This window comes from Acipenser ruthenus, chromosome 20 (genome assembly GCF_902713425.1).
Source record: "Acipenser ruthenus chromosome 20, fAciRut3.2 maternal haplotype, whole genome shotgun sequence".
NCBI classification, from domain to species: domain Eukaryota; kingdom Metazoa; phylum Chordata; class Actinopteri; order Acipenseriformes; family Acipenseridae; genus Acipenser; species Acipenser ruthenus.
The window spans coordinates 3,155,330-3,172,896 of record NC_081208.1 but is presented as its reverse complement, the minus strand read 5'-3'; the positions used below and the strand labels follow the sequence as shown (position 1 = coordinate 3,172,896).

The window sequence follows — 17,567 nt, the reverse complement described above, 5'->3', positions numbered from 1 at the left end:
TGTCTTGCACTTTTCGAATGTGCGCTTGGAATTGATTTACTATGGCTGGATTCAGCGAGGTTGTGTTAAAAATATCTTGTACTGTTGGGAAGAGAGTGGGTGTCCAGACTGGGATCGAACTGGCCGAGGTAAAAAGTCAAACGAATTTAATGCATTGGCTCTGCCCCCCAAGAGGACTGCTGTCGACACCAATGAGCTGCTACTGAAATCAAATGAGATGTGGCTGGCTGGCTGGCTGTCTTTAATCAGAAGAGTATTAGGATGCTCTTGCCATCATAGAAGAGTTCCTAGCAGTCATTGATCCCCTCCCCACCTTATTGTGGCAAATACATTTTAAATGTTAAGAAATGTTAAGTATTGCACACTGGGCATAATAATCCAGGTTCCAAGTATAAAATGAACAGGATGGAAATAGGGAACAAGGACTTTGAAAAGGATCTCTGGGTTACAGTGGAATCATCATTCAAAGCATCTTGCCAATGTGGTGAGATTATTAAAATATAGCCCATTAAATGAAGGGCTTAAAGTCATATACGAGTAAAGTTATAATTCTCTGCGCAGACATGTCATTCATCTTTAATGGACTACTTAATCTGTCTGTGTTGGGATGGTGACTAAATATTAAACTGTGCACTGCTGTGATTTCTTGCGGGTACAGCGGGAATAGTCGTGGGTTCAGCTGAGTTTATAGGGTAATGGTAACACTACTTCTACTAAACCAACTCATAATAAACCTACTCGGGGGAGTGCTTAGAAACATGCAAGAAAACCTTTGTTCCTAGCGCTGCCACAGCTGTGTTGATGCACACAAGCCATAACCCTGGAAACAGGCGGCTTCATCTCCTAAAGGCTGATGCACAAAATACGTTTTATAAATGCAGAGAAAAAAAAAAAAACAGGAAATGGTTGAACACTATGTGTAGTTGGCACCTGGGACTTACAGCTGGTTGGTAACTCTTGGCTGCTTTACACTTGTTACAGGAACCCTTTTTTAAATTTTATGCACTGCAGCATCATAATAAGAACATCCAAACCCTTGCGCTCTTTGACAGCTGACCTTTTGCAAAGCAGAGGTGCTGACATGGAGTTTCTTCATGGGCCCGGTCTCCACAGGTCCGCTGACCAGCATGTCGCCCTGGTTGCTCCTCTGCTGGCGATGTTGGTAGATCAGAGAGTCCTCCTCCTCTTCAGCCAACGTGTAACCCTGCAGAAAACAAACACACACAGAACCAGAGCTCATCAGCAAGGCCACACCAACACAATACCTCAGCAACACTGCAGGTTGAGGATTAACCGGAACTAACCTGAAGTGTACGACCTACCGGCACGTACTTTAGTAGATCTGGGGTTCTTACAGTTATGCAGTTGTTTTTTAAACTTTCTAATGACCACAGATTACAGAGAGACACCCCTATTAATCTCCCAAAAGTCCTCACCTTGACAATGCGACATATGAGCACATCGTAGCGCTGGTGGCTTATCCTGTGCTTCTGCATCACCTTGTTCACCATAGGAATGAAGATCTGGTACTGCAGAACAAAAACACACAAGGTATTCAAAGGCTAAACCATCCAGAAAAAAAAAAGTGCCAAAGAGCCAAATAGCGCAAGGAGTCATATGACACTTTCTATTTTAAATGATACACTGGACACAGACATGCTAGGGTATAGTATGCACAGCTCAGTAGAGCACTCCACTTTTCATTCACACACTTCCTGAAGGTCAATTAGACTTTTTGATTATGTGAGATGGCTGGTTCCAAGCAAGGTTGGGGTCAATTCCAGTTTTTAAATTCCAACTCCTTTTTAAAATCAATACCCTGAGATAAATACAGGCAGGCTGACAAACCCCTCCCACCGCAGCGCATATGATAACAATAGCACATTCTGTCCTGACGTCTCAATGCACAGCAGGGACACAGGGCTTACCTTCTTGCCCAGCTGTAAGACCAGAGAGGAAAGGGTGTCCATGGAGGTGGTGCGCAGCTCGGGGGTCCCGTCCAGCGTGCGTACGATGGGGTGGATGATCCGGGAGGCGTAGTCAGTGAAGTCCAGGGATTCGGTCAGCCTGTCCAGGGTCTCCAAGGCAACCCTGTCATTCCACACACACACACACACACACAGAGTTAACATACAATTGTAATTGGAACTGTAAAACTAAAACAGGCTCCTCAACAGCCTTCAGTGCCATTATAGATTTTATTATAGAGTTTTAGCATGTGGAATTGAATCTCATTAAACACTCAAGAGATTAATGTAAGCTTTGTCACAATTGCATGAGCAGTAAATGAATATGAAAATACACCAAGAAATAATAGGCTTGACTGCCTTAATATTACTACTTGAGCATTCCTAACACACCAACACCTCATCATATAGATCTAGCCAATGCAATATACAAGGAAAACTGTATTGCTTTGGACATTAAGATTCCAGGCACGTTATTCAGTTTTGTTATTAAGGATTCAGGAATGTTTTTCAGAAAGTTATTGCTCACATAATAACATTGTGTAATTTTATTTTGAAAGAGAAGTTTTATTTTTATTTTATGCTGGGAAATGTGACTGATCCTCAAGCCTGCCAGACTATAGTAACTAATCTGCTTCACTCATCACCAGGACTGCAGGGTACTGGAATGAAACTATTGAGCAGAATGATCTGTTTTTGTTCCTGATATCATCTGAGGTTGGCTCTCTGGACTGGATTGTATCATCCAAGTCCAGTCACAAGTCGTTCGTCAATCTAGGACCAGGAGAATTTAAAACTGAAATATGCTAAAGGAGTCCATACACGTCAACTTTAATTTGAAGTCATGCTAGTCAAATGAACAAACCGTTTACAATACTTTTTGTTCATTCATTCGGAGTGGCTCGGTTGCTCCAAAATTGAATTCTTTTCATATTTATGACTATCTTCATCCATTCTTCTCTGCTAATACTCACTTGCGAGCCTGTAGCGGAACATCCTGGGCATCAAAGAGCTTTACAATGGGTGGAAGCAACAGGTGCAGGTAATCATCCAGGTTTGCACCAAACAGCTGAATAGCGTTTAATAACTGGAACGGAAAGATTTCAATGCATTTTAGGGGAATATTTGCAACGCCTAACCAGGCAATACAGTAAAAACAAATCCTTTTTTTATACCCACCGTGTAAAGGGTATTGCCTCAACCCACTTTTATCTGATTTGCAGGGGTGAAATAAAAGACCTGGCAGAAAAAGCTAAGATAATAAGGGCCATTCCACTCCAGGTTTAACAGGTAAAATTAAATAATTAACTACTTTAGGGTCTGGATGGAGGTTGAACTGGTTCAATTAAACCATTTAGAACAGGACCAGCAAGGCCAACATTGACCACTCCTGCATTAAGGTTAGCATTACTTTTTGAAAAGCATTGTTAAGTAACACATATATAACATTGATTTCAATATATTGCTGCAACACATACCATACGGGATAAAGCAAAGTTAAAGTAATGCGTTTCTTGCAAACACTACAAGTCAGGGGTCTCCAACCCTGGTACTGGAGAGCTACAAGGTCTTCTGGTTTTCATTTCAACCGAGCTCCTACTTACCAATTATTGGCTAAATTAGTCAAGATTAACATGTGTTCCAGATCTTTAGCTATTGATGGCACCTATACAGCCTGCAGGACTGGGGCTCTACAGGAACAGGGTTGGAGAGCCCTGCTGTAGGGCGATCAGGAGCCCTTTTAAGGAGGGGATTATTCCAGTGAAGTGCACCCCAGACCCAGCCTTCCTCACCTTCACAGTGACGCTGCGCCCCGTGCTGTTGTCATGCATGAAGACACGCAGCATGTGAGGGATGAGCTGCGGCAGGTACAGTTTGAACTCTCCTCCCAGAGCCACCACAATCTGCTCAATCAGCAGGATGATGGTATTCTGCATAGGGTTGTTTGGGGTCCAGTATTCCTGAGAAGGGGACAGTTAAACGGTGGTACATTTTAATTAATACTAATAAAGAAAGATTTTGGGAGGGAAAATTCTCTACTGTTTTTCTTGCAAAACCTTTATTGGCTACTTCACCAATCCTACTCTTCCTGTTCTGGGGCCACTTAGACTAATGGGGCAAACGTCCAGTGCAATTCTTAAATGATTACGGTATGGAAAGTATCACCCTTTAGTAGGCGGTAAACAAAAGAAAAGATCTTTTGTTTTATTCCCAGATGGACGACGATCACATCCATTATAAATCATCCCCCCCACCCCCCCACCCCCCCCCCACCCCGTGCCAAAAGGAAAGAAACGAACTGAAGAAAAGTCTTTACATTCCAGAACAAAATAATCGGCAGAAATTGCCAACAAAAATCCAATAAATGCTTTTCCATACCAACTTCAAAAGCAACGCTGACTTTCATATTAATAGATTATTAAGGGAATCAGACCCAGGGTTGCATAATCAGTCAGAGCTCATAAAGCGTTTCCGGCCCCACGGAGATGAATTCCTAAACATGTTAATTGAGTGATGACAAGCGAACATTAAACTAGGAATGTTACATTACTAAAACCAAGTCCATAACCGTAAATCCAGGGTTTTCAGTAACACCTAATTGTCAAGAAAATATTATTCAATTTCAATGCAATGAAAATGTCCTCATTCAGTGTTTTGTTGGATGCAACAAGAATTTTATTTGCTAACTGAAAGCACATGCAGGATATCAATTACAAACACTGAAGCAGACTTACTCTGATCAGGGTAAAAATGTCATCCATGTATGGCCTGATATGGATCTTGACAAAGCAAACCAGCATTCCCAGTTGCTGGAACAAGAACTGGAGAAAAAACAAAACAAAACAGAAAAACACATCTGTTAAATTTGATTTTTGACAAGACTTAAAAATATTTAAAGGCTGGGAGAATTTAGATCCTCCAACTGTGGATCAAAAGATTAAAGAAAAAAGAAGCATCAGTATGACGGATTAATTGACACAATGCTGATAATTACGCAACATTTGAAGATGGTGAGCCAAGGAAATGTGTCTAGATTTGCTGATTTTGCACAGATGACTCTGTACATAACAAGGTATCACATTATAATGTATAATGTGATACCTTGTAACAATTGTAAGTCGCCCTGGATAAGGGCGTCTGCTAAGAAATAAATAATAATAATAATAATAATAATATACACTCTGTAATCCCCTATAGGCAGAGCCAAACTTCTGCTCTACTTAGCAACATGTGCATGGGCACATTTTCTGAAAGGAATAAAACTATTTGAACAGCATAAAACTAGAAAGGTATTGCTCAGAATTATAATGTACTTACTACTAGTGGCAATTAAGTTTTATACTGTTGGTCTTATCCTATTCAGAAAACACACGCTGCTACATAGAGTCCAAAGGGTTTGTTACACACATGGTTTCCATTAAAATCTCAGGAGCATTGCTACCTTCGATTATTCCGTCATGTAAATCTCAAAGTTGTATCTCCAATATAAACTGGTGCTGGCATGTCATGTTTTAGTGAAATCTACCTGCAGCATCCCCGAATGAAAATAACTATAATTGGTGTTAACATGAGAATGGTTTACAAGAAGGCAAAATAAAGAAATGTCTCTCAATGAAATACACAGAAACAAACACACAAACACACATACACACACACACACACACTAGTGCAATGTTATGAAGCAGTTAATAGTCCTAGTTTTTAGATACACTTATAAACCTATAATGGTTATTGTGTGTTTTAACATTAAACCAGGAAAGGGAAAGTTTCCCAAGAAGTCTGCTCTGGTTTATCTCAGAAGATTGCATTTACGGACTGTGTGTAGCTAAAAGTGGTGAATTCTTGCACTGTTTGCTCCTGCTACATTCCCACTGTAACGTACCTCTCTGATATTGGCATCACACACTCGAATGACATTCAGGAAGGTTGGCATGACCTGTGGCAGGAACTGCACACACTTGAGACCCAGCGACTTGAAGATGAAGGTGACGGCTTGCACCACCATGGTGTGGTGGTTAGAGAGAGAGGGGTCCCGCAGGATACGCATCAGGGTAACTATGGCAACGGCTGGGTAGAACTCATCCAGGGGCAGGTTCCCCATGTTCACCAGCATCTCGCTGGTGCTGTAGTCAGCTGGAAAACACAGATGCACGTGTGCTGAGTTTACAGTGTGTGGCGCACCAGGAAATAGGACTACAGAAAAGTTCACTTCAATTAAAGACATAGCAAAAGGCATCAATAGCTATATGATTTTAATTCCTAAATACTTGGCTAAGTATTGTTGATAACCATGCATTTTCAGTAGTATGTCTTTCAACACAAGGGTTAAAGGTTGATCAAAGCAATTCCATAGAGCTGTAACAGTTAATTAGCTAGTCTGGGAACGGGAGATTCTTCTTGCCATGCCAGCTAAGTCACTGACCCTCCGAATTCCACAAGGTTCCCCATCACATCGACTCAAGATGAGACGCCAGTGAGCACGCAGGGGTGCTTGGAGTCTGAAGCAGTGTCAGTTGCCTGGGTTTTACCTCCCGCAAGTCAAGTCAGTGGCTGTTGTTGAGGATCTGAGGATCACACAGACGGCAGTCATGACGTTCTCCCCTACACTGCCTCCTCTAGTCTGGACTGGGCCCCCAAGACGGAGATACACCCCAACCGCAGTGCCGACACACAGCCCTGCAATCCAAACCGCAAGCAGCAAGCCCTGCACAGAGTCCACTGGGTTCATGCGGTCTAACCACCTTGTCAGAAAGCTTCTTCATTACACAGAAAACAGTATCACCTGTCTCATACAAATACCAGCAATAATCCCTCGCTGATATGAGATCCGTCCATGACTGAACCTTTTATTTTGACTGCGCTGATTAGAGGATCCCTCTCTGCTCTAAAACACTAGCCGATTCCAGGTTTACGTAAAAGAAAAAAATAAAGAACAAAAAAAAAAAAAAACCCACGTAGACTTGTTATTAATGCGCCCAACCAATCCTGTTGCTGGTTTCAGCCACTCATAGTAATGCATCCAATACCATTATAAATGTCACCTGCACGGAATTTCATTTTCTATTGACATAGACAAATAATGATTTTTAGTGTGGGGTCGTGGAATTCAAAGACCCCCACAGCTACATTTTAACCCATGAAATATTGGGGTCTATTTTAATAATTAAAAACAGTGGCAGGTCTAAGTATTGTCATATTTAAATCTTTATAAAGCACTAATATAAAATCTACCTCTTTTCGATATGTATATAAAGTTTGTGTAAATGTTGTAGCCTATTCCAAATGTGATAGTGAAGTTAGGTTAGTCAATTTTGCATCAGGTCACACAGTAGGACCTCATAGAATGAAAAACTTCTCCCAAATAAGATCTCGCCAAGGCGGATACTCCCAGTAAACAGCCCTGTGGATTGGATGCTGAACTTGATCTGGTTATAGGGGGGTGTACGGTTTCCTTTTCACCCGATTATAGGAGGCAGCGAGGTCTAACAATGGCTAGTACTGAGGACTAGGAGTCAGGAGATCAGGGGTTTCAATACTTGCTCAGACATTGGCTCACTCAAGTCATCTTGTAAACCAAGAGGCAGGACCTCCCACAACATGAGATGTTACTGTTGCATGTTTATTTGAATGACTTCTGCAAGGAGAACAACCTCGTATTATACCAAACATGCTTTCTATATTAGAATGCTTTCTATATTAAAAGAAAGACTACTGAAGGAGCAAGAGGCCAGGCACAGCGGGCTGAAAAGAGATTGCATTACCAAGACTTCCAAAGCACTTGCACTGGCTGTAACTGGAAACCTGAATGAGGAGATTTCACTTTTCCAGGCTGCTCATTTTTACGATGTAAAACTGCTAAAACTATTAGCCCGTGTAATGCCAAAGGTAAGCAAATTCTCAATCAGACTACAATTGAATTGCACTGCGCTGGACACCATTGCTAGAGTGCTAGACGAGCTGTAGAGATTAATTCTATCCTACCTTGGAGTCTACTCAGTTAATCTGAACAGCTGTGGGTCTGAATAGGGCCACTGTTTGAATAGGGTATGAGAATCAGACATCGCACAGTGCAGGCTAGTCTCTCCATGGAGGATCATGTTTTAATAGTTATTAATTTTGCCTCCTTCTCCGTGAACCTTCTGATTAAAATTACATGTTCAGATGCCAGGTTCACGTGTATGATGCCTCAGCAGGGTGGTCATCTAGCTACAGTGGTGATAGGATGCCTCAGAATACTGGACTTCATTTAGACAATGACCTGGGTTTCAGCTGCTCTAGTACGCCACTATAATAATTGGTACCTGAGTCCTGGCTGGACTTGGATTCAGACAGACTGACGGCTGAAGCGTCTCTTGACTGGTCGATCATCCCGATGTTCACCTTGTGTTTGTAAGGGTCCAAGGCACCTAGGAGACCCAGCACCCGGATAGCCTGCAAGCACAGTGAGGCAGTCATTGACACAAGGGGCAAGGCAAGGAGGGAAACTAGAAATGATATATATATATATATAAAATAAAATAAAATACAAAAATACAAAACTGATTTGATGAACACCTTATGATCTAGCCATATGTTCTTGCTATTTTGATAAGTCAAAGGCTCCGTCTTAAATGTCCCCTACCCTACAAGAAGAGCCCTTTTCTGATCATCCCCAGTCTTGTAGGGTGACAATGTCTAGGGAGCACACTGCAATAGGACTACTTCCCCTTAATATCGTCACTGCCCCTAGCCCTCTCTCCGTGCCACTGTGTGCCCAGCTGGATATTCCCTTACCTCTCTCCGGATCCCTTGGTTCTGCTCAGTCTTGAGGAAGTTGAGCAGCACCTCGAGCAGTGAAGGGTATTTGCGATAGGGCTCCACCACATAGCCAGTACTGGCTACCTGCTGCCCCAGGGTCCAGAGAGCCACCTGACATTACAAGAACAGAAGAAGCTTTGTTTTGCATGATCCAAACCTCATAAGCTTGTTCCAGTATAGTTAAGAAATGCATGTAACTTGATACATCTATGTTCAGTATAAGTAAGATTTTTAAAATCACGTTTGCTGCACACATATAGCAATATAAATACATCAGCATAGCTAGCCTTATTTGGATGATGAGGCTCCGAGATGTATTTTAGTTAACCAGAAATTGCCATCCCTGCTCTGAACCTGAACAGAAAAACTGAATTGCTGTACTAGATAAGGGTTCACTCCTATTTGTTTTGCATGATACAATCATCACAGGTATGTTGCGTTAGTTAATAAATGCATACAACTTAATACAAAACAGCAAGATAAGAAAAAAAAAAATGTAATTTTCTGCACACACACAGATTGCACAGAAGTGTCAGCCTAGCTAGCGTTATTCTGATGAAAAATGCATGAAGATGTATTTTAGGTAAAATAAATAAATGGCCATTTCTGCACTAAACTGAAACAAAATTGCTCTACTAGATAAGTACTCCCAAGAAGAATCTGAAAATAGTGGGAAAAGAAGTAGCCTATAACTTATTGTGAATGGGAATTTGACAGCAATAATACATGTTTATGCTGCCAAACTTTACGTAGATCAGGTCCCCCCTAGTGCTAAAATCATTTTCAACTTGTTCAGTATCTCTCTATCTGGCTGTTCTTGCCAGCATCCCGGGGTATGACTGTAGTTTGATTGCCCATTTTATAGCTCTCTTTCTCACTTCCCAAGTTCAAGGAGCAGCTTGTGTATGCTTTACGACAGGAACAATTACCTATGCAGGATAAAACAATACTTAGTGGTAAAGTAATAAGGACTGCCTGTATAGAAATGAAAAATACGTGCCTTATAGGCAACTACTGTGTCATTCAGAGATCAGTCACATTCTTTTTAACTTTAATTTTTTGAGATCCTGGCTACAAATAAAGGACTAGGAAAGCAGAAGACATTTGAAGTCAATGATTTGGACACCACTGCAGTAGTCTCTGTCCCTGGTTCTAAACCTTGTCTTTTGTTGGTCTGATTACTCTTCTATAGTTCCGCGCGAACAGAAGATGAAGCTGGTTTTGTACCTCGGACACAGCAGACTTCTACAAAATCATCCAGATCCAGAAAACACTCAACAGTGCTCGATTTAGAAATGCAGGAATAAAATTCAATGACACATTTCAACAGAGAATGTAGCGCATACAGACACAGTAGCCCTGGTGTCCTGAGTGAACCCCAATACAGGGAATTAAAAACTGACCAGATTCCCTCTCACCCTGGCTAATTCTCTAACAAGCGTTTGGTTCTACCTGGTAAAGGTGGAGATTTCATCCCACTCAGCGGAAATATGTACGGATGACTGAATGATCCTGGTTGTGTTACCTGTCTTTTAGCCAGGGAAGAGGAATCCTGCAGCATGTCCATGATGATTGGGAAGAGTTCATCCATCCACTTCCTCATCTCTAGACCGCTCACCTGCAATGGAAAACACTTACTGAGACGACAAGCTGAGGCTCCTGCAAAGCGGCTGGATGAAAATACCAGTTTAAAGCATGCTGTAAAAATTGATATCAACAAACAAAAAAAAAAATTGAAAAATGCCAAGCACAATTCAAAGCAAGAGCGGAATACAAAAAAAGAAACGATTTCAAGTCAAAACAAACGTGTTGCGGCCACGGGCTCAGCAAGTGCTGGAAAACATGCAGAAAACTGAATTAATCTTTTTTTTTTTTCTTTTTAAATGCAATGTAAATGAAGCCTTTGCTATTCTATACTGATGTAAAAAAACAGATCTAGTTTTAGGCGTCTCCAACTTCAATAGCCCTTAGTTGTGCTTGTATAGCTGGTGCTAGGATACTGTACCTTGTAGCTGATCCCTACTCTACTGCTGTCTCCGCTGCCTTTGTTTTCTAATGCTAGCTTTCCCTGGATCTCGCCTGCTTCACACCTAACTGCAGTGTAAGTGTATACCTAGAAGCATAAAAGGCCTATCCAGTGGAAGAAGATCAACATGCTTACCCAATATGCCAAATACTACAAATCCCTCACTGTGTTGATTTTTATTTCCAAAATTCCATATTCGCTTGGAAATGAGAATGGACAGGGGAGGGGACTAACGCAGTCTCAAATTAAATAAAGTTTGCTTCAGATTGTAAATGTACATCTCACACAGTTACACCCTTATAAAAGTTCGCTATAGTAAATTTGCCTATGCTTTTCCCATTGTTATACTATGCATTTATCATAGTTTACTTGCTCTGCCATACCTCTCTGGGCTTTACAATGCTTATCTATGCTTTACAGTGCTTCATTACACTTTGCTATGCTTTTACTATGTGGAAACTTTCAGAAGTTTTAGAGTGTTACTCTAAACGGGTGGAAGAATACATGAATAGCCGATGATTGCAAAGTGCAGGCCTGCTGGTCGATGTGCTTTCTACCATACCTGAGCAAGCTCCCCAATAGTGGCTAGAACACTGATCACCACACCAGGGTTAGGGTCAGGGTCCTTAAGCTTCAGTATTAAAGCCTGGAAGAGGGACGGTCAAGATATACATCAGTAAAAGGGAAGATTAAACCATGTCACAATTCAAAAGAATGAGACCAGGGTCTTAGCTGACCACTGCTACATTCTGTCATCTCTTATCTTCCCATTTCCTAACACTTTCGTATCTTTACAAAGACTAACAGAACAGACAACAAAGCTGGTTTGTTTTTTCTATCATGATTACAAATTAAAAATGTAATAACAAATTTCAATTATTATATTTAATCCCAAACAATAAAAGAGCATTCCCTCTCTCCCACAACCACAGCATCAACTTTAACCCTCAGCATTAATGCTCGTCAAACATAATATTATCCCATTTCCTTTTTACTGTTCCACAAACATGGTGTGTCACAAGGTTATGCAGCACATTAACTTTAACAGATGTGTACCGGGAGTCATATGGCAAAAAGGCAAGGCAGTAAAAAGCGATGGGCTGTCTGAAGTCTGCTTAGTTTACAAAGGTACCTTAAGAATGGGCTCCATGTACGGTCGGATAAGGCGAGGCGCGTTGGAGACCAGGTGCCCAAGCATCCTAGCACTCTGCTCTTTGTTTCTACCCACCCCGCTGTGCTCCAGCTCAGTTAAAATCTGCGGGAGAAATAAAAGGCTTTGTCACTTTAATAAGGGATGGAGGACCCACAGCTGGATCCCTTTGCATATAATGTGTGCCTGCCATCTCCTGGAATAGTATGGGACTGCATCTATTAAAGTGCATTTATTTGAACTCATTGTAATTTAGGTAAGGTAGTCAAAGATTATTGCTAATCTGGGTCTGTGAAACCAGCCCTATAAGGCTTAATAAAAAAGCTTTACAAGAAGAAAAATAAATTTGAAAAAAACTAAAATCAAACATGCAGAAGGTCACCCGGCTAAACTATCTAAAATTTATTTTAATATTACTATTGAACCATTTACACAGGTGTACACTGCTAACATCTGTCTACTTGAATTCATTTTTTATCAGCTTTACTTTAGATTTTATTGAATTTACCCACAGAACTCAGATCCACAGCGTCACTTTCTCATTTTCAGAGATTGTTCTTTGATCATTTGAACCATGCTTGCGATTGTATGTGATGTGAAATGGATATAGTAATCCATGGATTGTGAAACAGTGTGCTCGCTGTATGCTGGTATGTAACTGTAACTCGCTCTGGCCTTCCTCCTGGGGTGCCCTTGTAAATGAGCGGATTGCAGCTCATAGGGCTTTTCCAGTGAATAACATTTTAAATAAATCATTTAGTGATAAAGAGAGTCTGCAGGAGCGGCAAGGTAAACTGAACAGCCAGTGAAGGTTAGCAACAGCCAGTAACCCCCCCCGCTCTCTACCTGAATCAGCATCTTGCGCAGGAAAGGCATGACGAAGGCTGGGTTCATGCTGCTCAGGCGGCCGATGGTGCAGATAGCGAGCTCTCGAATCTCAAACACCTCATCATTAAGAGCCACAAAGAGAGCCTGGAGGTTTTCAGCCTGAGCTAAGTGGGCATCAAAGCGCTCATCCAGCGATGCCAGCACGCAGTAGCGGATATCAGGGTCTGAGTGAGGAAGTGCAGGGAGGAGAGGCTTCTGTGAGATTGTATTCATTAAAAAAAAAGAGCTTTGTGAACAGGGCCCAGCATTTCAGTGGGTAAGAACAGAAGCTGGTCTGCCGTTCACATTAATGGGAAATAACATGGATCCTATTACAAGCTTTATAATGATGGAATACTTACGTAGGGTCGTGATAAGCAACTGGATAGAAAAGCTTCCCCACCAGGACATTATCTTTAGCTGGAACCAGTTTTTCAGGTCTCAGTCCAGTTTGTAATAGACCCTTCTTACTGGTATACACTAAAAACTAATCACAATTAAAATGTATACAGCTATAGCCTAAAGTTTTGCATCACCCCATAGAATTATCAAACTTAGCTTCATAAAGTCAAACGAAATCTGCTGAATAATGTTACGTTAACATATTGGAATCACATAACACTTTGTAGTTTTCCATATACTTAACAAAAAACTGACAAATTGAAAAATGTAACATTGCAAAATCTAACATGAAACACTGTACTGCTATTATGGCTTCCGACAGACTTGTGCAATATCATTTTGTAGTTTCTTTGATTACATGATGTTAAATAAAACATATAAAATTATGTTCATATAGTTTTTAACTTTTTAAAATGATTTCTCAATCCTAAAATTCTAGATGAAGTAAAACTTCTGGCCATACACTTTACAACACCCTAGAACGGTCTGCCTCTCCGTTCTGTTCTCACCTGGGTCTGTGATCCCCACCACCAGCAGCTTGCTGAGCACGTCTGCCACCACCTGCACGGCAGTCTGGCTGACCACATGGCCGTGCCCGCTGATCAGGTGGATGGAGGGGGTGAGCAGGCGGGAGCAGGTCCGTGCCGCCTCCATGCGGATCTCCTTGTGCTCGCTGTTCAGGAAGTGGTCAGCACAGTGACGGACAAACTGGGTGAGCGAGTGTCCTGGGGGGAGAGAGAGAGACGGGGGAAAGAAGACAATCCCAGTTACGATTCATTTATCATCACCCAGTCAAAACTCAAACTTCATTCCAAGTTATTCGTTTGTCAGTGCTGAAAGTACTGTAGCATGCTATCAGTAGCACTGCTCAAAACATGGTAACACATGGTGTGCAAAACGCTCCAGGTATAATCTTGCTGAACCGCGTGCGTTGTACATGTAGTCTGTGTGGACTGCTTCACGTACCCCTGTATTAACTGAGTGCAGTATAACTTCAAGCAGGTGTTCACATGCACTTGATCACGACGCACTCTTCCCACCAGTCTCACCTTCGAACTCGAAGCTGCCGAGCGTGCGCAGTGCCAGGGTGATGCTGCCCACGTCGCTGGCCTCAGGGATGTTGGTGAGGCTGGGCGAGGAAAGCTGGTGAGCCAGGCCCTTGGGCATGCCCGGATGCCGGAGGGGCTTGTGCATGAGAACGAGGGACAGCATCTTCAGCAGCCCGTCCTGGATGTCCTTCTTCAGCAGGGGGATCTGTCGGCTCAGGTCATACAGCACCGCTGTCAGGGCTGGGCTACAGGCACAGGAGACAATCGGAGGAAGTGAGTCGGGTTATGGTTAAAACAAGCTTTGGGATTCTGGTTCTAAATTTAGTTTTAAATTAAAAACACAAATGAAAACTTCAAACTAGAACAATGCGTACAGGGGAACTTCAGGATTTAATTTGAGAAGAATATTTATCAGAATAGTTACTTTTTATATTGTGATTTACGGATTGAGCATGTAAATCTTTGGTTGTAAGGCTGTCAAGTTTGCCGTAAGCAAAGGATTGTTTTTGCATCCTCACTCCTTTCTGAGTCATGCATTGCGTACAGCAAAGTTATTTGGAAAAATGCATCCTTTTTTATTTGATAATCCACAGACCTGAGCCCCACAGTCAGCATGGGCTCCAGCAGCTCCTTGATGTCCTGTTGGATACAGGGACCCATTGCACGGGACAGCATGCTGATACAGGTGAACACTGTGGCGTCCACCTGCATGCTCTTCTGCCTCCTGTTTTAAAATAAATAATACATTTACAACTCATTAAAACTTTCTACAGCTTTTGTGGCGCATAATGATTCTGGCTCTCAGCTGTGCAAAATTAATTTTACTTCTATAATCATCTTTAATCTCTTTGTGAATTATTTTGGATCACAATAAATCTACAATATGTATTCAATGCAACGCATATCAGCATCCAGTAGGGATAACAAGTGCCTTCATGTTGTGCTGACTCACTTGTGGGCAAAATCCTTGGGAGGCAGAGCTGCCTTGATGATCTCCAGTACTCTGGTGAGGTACGGCTGGATCTCGGTCTTGACAGCCACAACCAGCAGCCCCAGAGCCTGGAAGGCAGCAGTGCGTTCCTTCTCCTTCTTCAGACAGCCCAGGAGGTGGCCCATGGTGTCAGACAAATACTGGTCTGGAAAAAGCAAAAATGCAAAGCACTAGATCATTAGTATTCCAATTGCAATTCCCAAACACTGTACCCCCTTTAAAAAAAAAAATCCTTCAGACTGATGAAGATTTCATTATTCAGGTAGCCATATAGCTCTGTACTGTACTTCAGTGTATGCAAATATTGTAACAATGTGTTTTCTCCTAGCTTATCCCACCCTCTTGCACCCATGGAACCCAGGAACAGACGCACAAGGACAGGGAGTCCTGACCTGTGAATGTATGAGACTGGAAGGCAGCCAGGCGAGGCAGGAGGTTGAGGATTGCCATTTGAATGAGGGGATTCTTGCTTGTTCTGTACTTCAACACCCATTGGCAGACCTGGGAAGACAATTACCAGAGGCTTAGAAAACAGCAGGTCCATTTAAAATGTAAAATAGGGGGTTTATTGTTCAAGTACTGTACGATTCTACTGCTAATAAATGCTTTTATACTATGCATCAATATGAGCTAAATAACTGGCCACAGACTCAAGGAAAAGGCACCGTAATAGGGAGGTAAGTGTTGTTATTAATAATAATAATAATAATAATAATAATAATAATAATAATAATGCATCCCCTTGTAATTACATCCACCATGTAAAAATGCACCTGTAAAAATGTATGTTTTACATACAAACAAATGGATGGTTGCCTCCATTCACCCCCACACTCGGACACTACCAATAACTTGTGCTACAGAATGAGTTTCACCACTTCTAGATGCGGGGGGCTCTCTAGAATGATACATGTAAAAATGCAAGCGTGACATACACAGACCTCCTCCCCACTCCACTACAGCCCCCAATAAGCATACTGAGGAAGCCCTGCCTCTCTACCCTGTCGGGGCTCACCTGATTAAAGCGCTCCTCCATCATCTCCCGGCAGTACCTGCTCTCCACCAGCGTGGTCTTTGTGGGGGCAGGGGCGGCCCCGAAGGTCAGGATGCCTTGCGGGGTGTTGTATCCCAGGAGGCCCAGCAGGGCGTTGGACTGCTGCGGCTGCACGGACTGGAAGCTGGTGAAGGGGGTGATGTGCCGGGGCTTGGTCCCGAAGCCCATCATTTCCTTGCAGTATTTGTCGTGCACCAACTGCTGCTGGGTGATCTCCTCCATTTCCGCACGCAGGCGCTGCAGAAAGAAAACGCACAATCACCCCACTGCTTCTCGTTCCACCATTCAAGAAAGATGCTGGGTCACAGACGTGCGTTTCTATTAAAAAAAAGTGTGACACATATGTCTGATGCTGCTGTGTGTGTGTATGTGGATGCACAGCAACAGACACCTGATGCTGCTGTGTGTATGTGGATGCACAGCGACAGATACCTGATGCTGCTGTGTGTATGTGGATGCACAGCGACACAGCGACAGAGATACCTGATGCTGCTGTGTGTATGTGGATGCACAGCGACAGATACCTGATGCTGCTGTGTGTATGTGGATGCACAGCGACACAGCGACAGAGATACCTGATGCTGCTGTGTGTATATGGATGCACAGCGACAGAGATACCTGATGCTGCTGTGTGTATGTGGATGCACAGCGACACAGCGACAGATACCTGATGCTGCTGTGTGTATGTGGATGCACAGCAACAGATACCTGATGCTGCTGTGTGTATGTGGATGCACAGCGACACAGCGACAGAGATACCTGATGCTGCTGTGTGTATGTGGATGCACAGCGACACAGCGACACAGATACCTGATGCTGCTGTGTGTATGTGGATGCACAGCGACACAGCGACACAGATACCTGATGCTGCTGTGTGTATGTGGATGCACAGCGACACAGCGACAGAGATACCTGATGCTGCTGTGTGTATGTGGATGCACAGCGACAGAGATACCTGATGCTGCTGTGTGTATGTGGATGCACAGCGACACAGCGACACAGATACCTGATGCTGCTGTGTGTATGTGGATGCACAGCAACAGACACCTGATGCTGCTGTGTGTATGTGGATGCACAGCAACAGATACCTGATGCTGCTGTGTGTATGTGGATGCACAGCGACACAGCGACACAGATACCTGATGCTGCTGTGTGTATGTGGATGCACAGCAACAGATACCTGATGCTGCTGTGTGTATGTGGATGCACAGCAACAGATACCTGATGCTGCTGTGTGTATGTGGATGCACAGCGACACAGCGA

At 42.8% G+C, this 17,567-nt stretch overlaps 1 protein-coding gene across 2 annotated transcripts in view; it reads right to left on the bottom strand.

The window, feature by feature from the left end:
* Positions 1 to 17,567, bottom strand: part of LOC117425566 (serine/threonine-protein kinase mTOR) — a 79,866-nt gene that overhangs the window by 58,324 nt on the left and 3,975 nt on the right. For both annotated transcript variants that reach the window (XM_058993150.1, XM_058993151.1), the window contains exons 7-25: positions 16,266 to 16,541; positions 15,643 to 15,751; positions 15,212 to 15,395; positions 14,855 to 14,983; positions 14,260 to 14,504; positions 13,720 to 13,935; positions 12,788 to 12,993; positions 11,924 to 12,046; positions 11,354 to 11,437; positions 10,291 to 10,383; positions 8,742 to 8,876; positions 8,270 to 8,399; positions 5,851 to 6,101; positions 4,703 to 4,789; positions 3,761 to 3,928; positions 2,942 to 3,054; positions 1,929 to 2,091; positions 1,437 to 1,529; positions 1,058 to 1,204 (exon numbers count right to left, since the gene is read on the bottom strand). In XM_058993150.1, the coding sequence (XP_058849133.1) occupies positions 1,058 to 1,204; positions 1,437 to 1,529; positions 1,929 to 2,091; positions 2,942 to 3,054; positions 3,761 to 3,928; positions 4,703 to 4,789; positions 5,851 to 6,101; positions 8,270 to 8,399; positions 8,742 to 8,876; positions 10,291 to 10,383; positions 11,354 to 11,437; positions 11,924 to 12,046; positions 12,788 to 12,993; positions 13,720 to 13,935; positions 14,260 to 14,504; positions 14,855 to 14,983; positions 15,212 to 15,395; positions 15,643 to 15,751; positions 16,266 to 16,541 (2,952 nt within the window). The remainder of the gene's footprint in view (positions 1 to 1,057; positions 1,205 to 1,436; positions 1,530 to 1,928; positions 2,092 to 2,941; positions 3,055 to 3,760; positions 3,929 to 4,702; positions 4,790 to 5,850; positions 6,102 to 8,269; positions 8,400 to 8,741; positions 8,877 to 10,290; positions 10,384 to 11,353; positions 11,438 to 11,923; positions 12,047 to 12,787; positions 12,994 to 13,719; positions 13,936 to 14,259; positions 14,505 to 14,854; positions 14,984 to 15,211; positions 15,396 to 15,642; positions 15,752 to 16,265; positions 16,542 to 17,567) is intronic.